Raw genomic sequence first — 9,114 nt, 5'->3', positions numbered from 1 at the left:
AAAAACAAAAACAAGGAAGAAGGGTATATATATATATATATATATATATATATAAAAGATCGGTTGTTTTGACAAAATTGTTTACATCATTCTGGGCAAAATTTTGCCTTATATGACTAAAAAGTTTTGAAATGGACTGATTTTTTGTGAGGATCATCTTTATAATGAGTAGATCATCCTCACAAAAAATCAGTCAATTCTGAAACTTCTAATCCCATGAAAAATAGTTACAATCTAGCAGTACAAGAATTGACGATTCACAATTCTTCAACTTATAAACTAGAGTTAGAAATTTCTGAATTGACTGATTTTTTGTGAGGATGATTTCTCAGCAAAATTGAGGGTTTGAATTGGAACAAAATATTGAATGTTTGAATTCTCTACTTGTATCGTATCAGAGAGTTGGAAAAGTGATACAGATCAGCCAATACAATATGATATTTTGAACCTTTTCAGTGACAACTGACTACATTACTTATTGTTTTTTAAATTATTAAAATATCTCTAATTATATTTTGTTCAAATTTTATGTAGTTACCATTTTAAATTATGAAAATGCATTTGCAATTTATTTAATGATAAAATGTTATATAAAACGAGATTATATCATAACAGCACACTACAAAGCAATAACAGATTATGTATTTATATCAGAACAAGATTATATTAAGCCCCAGACCCTGTTCTCATTAATCTGTTGGTACAATTTTGCATCTCACCGTTCCAAATAGTGGGCACCAACACAACCAAACATTCATGGAGAGTCAAAGAAAACATTCTCTAGATGGATAATTTCACTTAAAAGAAACTGTTCTATAACCAGAAATGAGCTGTGCTGTTCTTACATCTGAATCAAATTAACAATGCAGATCTAACTATATAAATAGTAATTTCTAATGAAGAATATTTAATCCGGGTCCAAAGAATCACTAGTACACAAACCCCGATTGGGCTTGGGCTTGTATACAAGAATCGTTCGAGCTAAAACCGAGATCATCCCCTCCATAAAACTCTCAATGCCAAAGCTTCATGCAGAACCCAGTTGGTAAGCCTGGAGGTCGCTTGCTGGATATACTTTCCCAAAACGTGTCAACTAATTGTCCTGCAAGAGACACAGGATCATCCATGAATGTATCAACAAACACCTTCACGACCCTCCTCTCCTGTGGGGTTGCTCGCAAACTGTACCAAGTCAGGAATTTTACCCTAAAGTTCTTCTCAATGTGCCCCTCACACTCCAACCGCCTGACCATCTTCACACAATACTCGTACTCCCTATCCAAAGACCCATCTCTCACACATTCCTCATCCCACCATGCTCCACTTCTCTTCTTTGAAGAGCTTCCTGCTTGTGTCTCCTTCTCATGCTTACCTGACACGTTGCCCGGCTCCTCATCACCAGGATTTGGTCTCTCACTCCTACCTGACCCATCCTTGACAGTCTCTAGCTTGCAAGGAGTGATGGGTAGGACAGCATCAGAACCAAGCTTGAATGGCACAATCTCCATATCTTTTCTTTCAGGGCTGTTCGACCCATTATCTGTACTCATCTCCTCGACCAATTGACCTTCGGGTGAATGATTTTCAGGCTTCAAAATATCACACCCATGGTTGCTAATTGTTGACTTTGAGGTGTCTCTCTGAGAGTCGGTCTGGATTGTTGAATTGGGTATGGAACCAACTTCCCCCATAATGCGTTCCTCATCTAACACAGAAAGTGAATCTCCCAGCGTTGCCTCCTGGCCCGTACCCGGGGGATTATCAATCTGGTCCCCGTATGCGGTAATATTATTCGATTCATCTCCCTCTGAAGACGGATTAGACAATATGCTACTGTTGGTCGTTGGGCTTTGACCTCTTTCTACTACCAAATTCTTTGCAGCATCGTCACCATCACTGTCGGTTGTTAACTTAACTTCGCATACCCCCAACTCTCTCTTGTCATGGAAGGAAACAACTTTGAACACATACTCCGTAGCTGGAACTAGATCTGACACCAAAAACCTTGTGTTTGGTGTGTACACAGTGCAGGTTGGCTCTGCTGGATATCCAATAACATCAGCTTTGTGATGCCACAAGGTATACCGCACAGGCACCTCTGCTGATTCGTCTTCAGAACCCAAGACCACCGTAAGAGACGTTGGGGACACATTCTCAAACCTAAGAAGGCTGGGTGATATCAAACTCGAATCGGCAAACGTTGGAATCTTTGGATTTGGTTGCGGATGCAAAACACTACAAGAAAGCAATGAATCTAGTGATTCCACCGCAGAAGCACACAGCTTCTGAATGTCTGGGCCAGAAGGGAGCCTGTTAACAATACCACGTGCCATCTTTATAGGTAAACCAGCTAAAGGCCCCACTTCGGCTTCAAGCTTCTTTAAAGCTGTCTCAACGATCTCATTCAACTTTTGGTACTTTTCGGTTCCACAGAGAAGCTTTTGGCTGAGAGATACACGATAACAGAGAACATCCACACGTCTAGTATCCTTTGCCATCATTAGTTGTTTTCTCCAGCATCTGCAATAAAAGAGAGGACTTTGATTCAAAACCATGACTTCAGATATTTCTTGATACTTTACATTCAGATACACAACTGAAACATAGATAAGCTTGCAATCAGTACAGAATATAAAAAATATATAGGGTGCTCGATTTGTAATATTGTATTCATGGGGCCCTAATAGGTCATTTCAATAGAACTCTTCTAGTTAAGAATGAGATAACTAAGAACGTTTTAACTTGGATGAGATGAACAACTTAAAAGAACATTTAACATCATCAAGTTCAATGGTCTACAAAATGGAAATAAACAAGGCAGAATTTAAAAAGTACATTTCATATTTCTACAATGAAGTCCATAACTTATACAAAAAAATAATAATAATAAGTAACCATTCAGTGGAAACATATATCCCATTTTTTCTAATATCTCATACAAAACTTTCTAAATGGCCGAACCATCACTTCCCTCTTAAACCAGCATCAAAGACGAACTCTTAGTCCCACTTTCTGCAACTAAGATCCAAAGCTTTACCCAACAGTATCACATACCCAAAACCAGCCTCTCTAAGTCCTATCATCCAGCCAAGCTCACATTTTCATGATCAGCATCATATGGATATTTCTAATTTGTCTTTTACCAACTCTCAATCAAATTAAAGATAATATAGTACCATCTTTAGTTATCAAATATTTATATTTATATTCAATAGTATAGATAATACACTATTATCTTTAACGGAGCTGAATGTTTGGCTGTTAAGAAACAACATGTTCATAAAATGAAAGTAGAAACATGAGTATGTTAAGACAGATGAGTGGTAAGACTAGGAAAGATAATCAGAGAAGATTGTATTATATTTAAGGGAATTTAGGAAGCCAATACGAGATAAAATTAATGACAAAAAGTGAAGAGTGCTTTGGTGCAAGTCAAAAGGCCAAAATTATCCAATGTACTGCTTCCTAGCTAGAAAAGCCAAAATTTTCCAACTTCTAATATTCTTTAGGAGGCTGCCCAACAAGACCAAGAGAACGAAAGCTGGAAAATAAAAAAAAATAAAAAACCTTGTCAAATGATGCATGTGAAGTTGTTTCTATCCTTCAGCTTCGTTAAAGTGGCTTCCTCGATCCATCACATACTGAACTGCCGCGCGTGGGCTTTGGATGGGAAAGAAGCACATCTGATACAGAACAAGGAGCCTCCATTTATCCTAATATTGGACACATACCATAAACCTCCCAATCAATTCGGTTTCAATAAATCTTTATTTTATTTTATGGGTAAGCTGGACTTGAATCCACAATCTCAAAGTTGTTTTGCAATCTGTCAAACCAACTGAGCTATGGGTCTAAGCCCATGGTTTCAATGAATCTTTTTTCACCTTCCAACATTATTTAAAGCCATGTCTTCTGTTAAATCAAGTATGTTCGTATACCTAAATCCACATACTTTTTTGTTCTTCAACTCAAACTTTTAGAACAATCCACAGTTCCTCTTGCATGTTCCTTCTGACTAAGGTTCTTATCATTCTTTGTTACACATGCCCAACCATCTCAATCAACTATACCTTAGTTTATCATCTACCAAAGCTACTCAAATATTTTCATGAATCTAATCATTTCTAATTTAGTCTTTCTTAGTCTTTCCACATCCATCTCAACATCCTCATCTCTGCTAGGTTCAATTATGAACATGAACCGTATAGGATTGCTGATGTTATCGATTTCACATAAAACTTTCACTTTTGTTTGTTGCTTGGGATGCATCAATCACATAGCATTCTAGAAGCACTCCCCACTTTAACCATTGACCTATAATTTTATGGCAATCCTTATTAAAGCTGAATGATTGAAGTGGAGGTGTGTTTTTGGAGTGGTATGTTACAATAAAAACTATAATAACAACAACAACATACAACTTTTTACGTGTAGGCTTCAAGCTTTTGTTGCCTTGGGAAGAAATGATTCCTCCCGTAATTGTAGTGCTAACTCATCAAAATAAAATGAAGGTCTCTTATCTAATGATTCCTAAAGGAGATTTCTTAAGACCTATGAGTGCTGATGCTTTTTAAAACATAAAAAACCATAAATATGCCCAAATGAGAAGAGGCATGAGAAGCCTTACCCCTAAAAGAACAACAAAGGCTATAAAGGGATTACAACCAAGAAACACAATAAGAACAGAGCCATGTATGGTGATGAGGGTTCTACAGTAGAATTAGGACCAACAACTTAGTGCATTTCGTCAAAAAGGTAAATAAGTCAGATATTTCTACAACCCTCCAAAATTTCATTCTAGACATTCAACAGTTCAACACGAGTAAAGAATATTCAAGAGACCTAGAAAAATAAAGTACACTTTTTACAGCCAAAAAAGCATGTAAGGGCACCATTTCCCTGCAAGTAATAATTGACTGCGCAAATTCACCGGACTGTACAGTTATAGCTCATTCTCAAAATGGCCCAATACATTGAAGTGCCAACTTACCTAAGTGGTAAGACTTGTGGAGTGTTGTACCAACGTCCTCGGTTCAAACCCCCTTGAATCCAATTTCATTTGCTAACCACTAACCCTACACCTATAAAAAAAAAAAAATGGCCCAATACATTATAAAGTATAAGCACATGATTTTCCAGCACAAAAGAACCCATCTTTCACTCTTTCAAAAGAGTAGCATCCTTTCCAAGATCTAAAAGGTAAGTTTGCCTTCTTCACCCTCCCAAGTTAACTTCTTGGAGTGCGCATTAAAAATTAAAACAATTATTTTGTTAACCAACCAACTACTCCAAAAACCGACCTGTTGGAGAGGGAGAACTATGAATATAAGAGGGTCACAGGGCTTAACTGGGGTATGAAATACCCAAGAGTGGAGGAAAATATACACTCAACACTCCCCATCACCCATAAGGGTGGTAAGATTTGAACCCGTGACCTATACAAACCTAGCACTCTGATACCATGTTAACCAACCAACTACTCCAAAAGACTGATCTGTTGGAGAGGGAGAACTATTAATATAAGAGGGTACGAGGCTTAGCTGGGGTATGACACACCAGAGACTGGAGGAAAATATACACTCAACAAATTCTATGTCCAATGCTCGGGTGAAACCCCCTTAAACCTAGTTACATAGTAATTTCAGTATTGTTCTGGATGTTTTAAGGAAGAAAATTGATAGGTGAATAAGCATGATGCCAAAAATCACAAAGCTAGGAACTTAGAATAAAAAATTGGATGTGATTATATGCATAAAGCATATAATCATTTCACCTGCATAAAGCATGATGATGCCATATAAATGCAATTTTATAAGCTTCATACATTGAATGGAAAAAAAAAAAATAGAAGATGAAATTCAAAACTTCACAATGAAGCATAATTAGTCAAAGAAGTTAAAAAGAGGTGTGTAGGGAGAAATACCCAAGCAAGTCGTTCACTTTTCCGCAAGATGCACAATAATAGCTCCCATCCAATCTTTCTTGAATCCCTTCCTTTGCAATGCCAGCTCTCTCATGCTTAAGAGCACATTCAAGATGACATGACATGCCACATGAATCACCTTCATAGGGAGGCTCTGAGCTGCAAACCAACCAAAGGCTGGGATCTTTGTTATCATCATACTGATAACAAATGCAACAAGAGCATCTCTTGCAAAACGTGTCCTCTTGTCGTAAAGTAGCTCTACAAGCAGAGTTTTGACAGTATTTAGCATTAACTAGATCTCCATTACTAGTGTTGATGGAATGGTTTGTTGAAATGGGCAGTCTTGAAGGTTTATCTGTCTTCCTCTGTCTCTTTGAAGTACTTTGATTGTTTGCAGGTGAAGGTTGTGATTCAAGGTCTGCTCCATCCATTTGTTTTATGGATTTTTTCTCGGATATTATTTTCAAAAGATGCTCTATAATTTTGAACTTCGTCAAGCCAGTATACTTTCTCTCTTTTCCCATCTCTGCACACAGGATCTGTAGAAGTTCCCGTCGGCTCCATGATTGTAGCATTTCTGGGGCACCATTTGACCACTTTGATATTTCATAGACAAGTTCTCTTTTTTCTTCCATACTCAGCTCACTGCATTTTGAAGGGTCAAGCACAAATCCTGGGCCAACAAAAAATGAACATGAACATAACGGAGAGATGGAAAACATATGTCACTAAACCCATTAAGATTCTGCATGTTAAGATAATCAAATTCACACAAACCCAAAATTTCCAACCCTCACATACCTTTTCTAATCATCATTTTCAAAAAGATAAAGCCTATTAGAAAATATGTTTGACATGTTAAATAAGAATAAAGCACGAAGGACTTAGACCCATAGCTCAGTTGGTTTGACACATTGCAAAACAGCTTTGAGGTCGTGGGTTCAAGTCCAGCTTACCCATAAAAAATAAAAAATAATGAAGCATGAAGACTTATTTAGAAAACAAACCACAGACTACATTTAAATCACAGTTGGTTTTCTCCATCATGGAGTGAATCAATTGGAAACCAGTTGGAAAACTACTTATTACCATGAAATCCTTTTGTTTCCTTTTTTTAATAATAATTTGTTTTAGAACACTTTACAGATCAAATGGATTGAATCAAGAACTGAAGAGAAACAAATAAACAAATAGTAGACAACTAGACATCCATTAATAAAGCTCCTCAAATAAGTCAATTATATTGGCTCATTTCTTCTACATCAATAAGTACCCATCAAATAGGATCACCTATGGCTTTTCATGGGTGTTCAACGAATTGAATCAAATTAAATGCAGTTAAGCAACTCAGCATTTCATGATAAAATAGAACATGTGGGTCATACTGTCTGACACACAAAATAGTTCTTTTTCAAACAAAAACTGGGTGAAGCCCTTCAAAGGACAGGCATCAGAATTTATCTGTTACCAGTCACAAAAAAAAAAAAAAAAATTTGAATATACAAAGACAAAGGGTACCCCAGACCAGTTTGGTTTGCCATTTTATCACTTGAATGGAGATCCAACCATGCCTTTGATCTCTAAGATTGAAAAAAAAAAAAAAAAAACCCAGATAATAACACAACATATAAATTACAAATACCACAACCCGAGAGAGACCCAAATCAAATAACTCACCCTTTCAGAGATTCCCAGATTAAACAAACCTTCAGAAAAGCATCACAAACAACATGAATCCGAAGAAAAACAAGACAGAAAATGTCAAAAATTAAACCTCCTGCTCTCCAAACACATTGATTACCAAAACCCAGATACACATGTCCATGAAACAGAAAACCCAGATAACAAAAAAGGGAGAAATTTTTATTTGTATTAAAAAAAAAAAAAAAAATTACAAAAGTCAACAGAAAGAGGAGGGAGAATAATTCATCTTACCCTCAAAAGAAGAATCCATAGTTCAATATTTAAAGGCTATCCCCTCCACATTACCACCAAAAACCAACCCTTTCTCCTCTCCCTGCAAACGATAAGAACCTCAGAAGACAGAATACAAAGAGGAACAAACAACGAAAACATCGAAAGTGTGATATATATATATATATATATATATATATATATATAGAGAGAGAGAGAGAGAGAGAGAGAGAGAGAGGGAGATAAGAATACGAAGAAGAGACGCTCGGAATTCTGCCACAACAAAGGTATCCATGATTGATTGTGGTCCTCTTCGTAGGCTTTTCAGTACCCCAGGAGATGGAAAACAGAGAAATTCGTAGTGTGTGGGAGAGAGAAAGGGCTAAAGCTAAAGCTTTATATAAAATAAAAAGGGAAAAAGAAAAGAAAACAAGGACTAAATAAATAAGGCTAAGCAGTAAGGATAGGGGCAAAAGAGACTGCATGTCATCTACTACGTCGCTTTCTATGATAAGAGGTTTAGACGGAGAAGGAAAATTAAAAAAATTAAAAAAAAAGGTTAGTGGTTTTGCATGATTTTCTGAAATGTTTGGTGAATTGGGCGACTTATTTTATATTTATGTGCCTAACATAGTGTATAAATAAATTTAAATATTTTAACATATATTTATTTTTATATTTATAATTTGAGCTATACCTTTGTAATGTTTGGAGTGTGTGTTTTAATCTTTAATTGAATTGATAAATAATTTTAAAAATTGGGGTGCAATAAATTATCGTGATGAATAAGTGCGATAAATCATACGTAGTTGATGTGATAAGAATCAATCTATAGTAATTCCAAAAAAAAAAAAAAGGAAAATTTCTTAAAGGACTTTGGTGGAGAGACTTTTTTTTAAATAATCCTTAAATTTTGGACGGTCTCTTAGTACTCCATTTAGTAAATTTTTCTTTTCTTAATGCTCCTAGACCTCATCTCCCACATTTCTCTTGATTGAATGTCCTAACCATTTGAACTCATTATTTTTATAATAAAAAAAAATTGAATTTTTGGTATTTCAATCAAGTTTCGGAGACTTCATTCCATTGGAAAGGGTTTAAGAAGGAAGAAGAATTCATTTTCAAGGAATTTTTTGAACATTTTTAAATTGTATGTAAAAAAAACTAGTGATTTTTCATTTTTTTTTTCTTAGTTTTTGAATGAAAATAGATCAAGAATGATTCTTTTGGGTTGAAATCTAAATAAGTCGTTATCTCAAATTTTTAGTCAATCT

The 9,114-nt window shown here is 35.8% G+C and overlaps 1 protein-coding gene across 1 annotated transcript; it reads right to left on the bottom strand.

Annotated features, from left to right (window-relative positions):
* Positions 1-792: 792 nt before the first annotated feature.
* LOC147397477 (VIN3-like protein 2) lies at positions 793-8,231 on the bottom strand. The gene is made up of 4 exons (XM_086449174.1): positions 8,093-8,231; positions 7,862-7,943; positions 5,924-6,599; positions 793-2,520 (listed from the first exon to the last, which is right to left on the bottom strand). Exons 2-4 carry the CDS (start codon positions 7,878-7,880, stop codon positions 1,014-1,016), a joined length of 2,202 nt encoding a protein of 733 aa, XP_086305300.1. The 5' UTR covers positions 7,881-7,943; positions 8,093-8,231; the 3' UTR covers positions 793-1,013.
* Between the last annotated feature and the right edge of the window lie 883 nt (positions 8,232-9,114).

This window comes from Akebia trifoliata, chromosome 8 (assembly GCF_017979445.1).
Source record: "Akebia trifoliata isolate Shusen 1 chromosome 8, ASM1797944v1, whole genome shotgun sequence".
Taxonomy (NCBI): domain Eukaryota; kingdom Viridiplantae; phylum Streptophyta; class Magnoliopsida; order Ranunculales; family Lardizabalaceae; genus Akebia; species Akebia trifoliata.
The sequence above is the reverse complement of the archived record's forward strand: the minus strand, read 5'-3'. Positions and strand labels throughout refer to the sequence as shown.

What these genes read in the sequence shown, in the direction of transcription:
- LOC147397477 (XM_086449174.1), bottom strand. An exon ending in AAAGTGAACGACTTGCTTGG is followed by an intron (nt 2,521 to 5,923) that starts GTATTTCTCCCT and finishes CTTTTATTGCAG; the next exon opens with ATGCTGGAGAAAACAACTAA.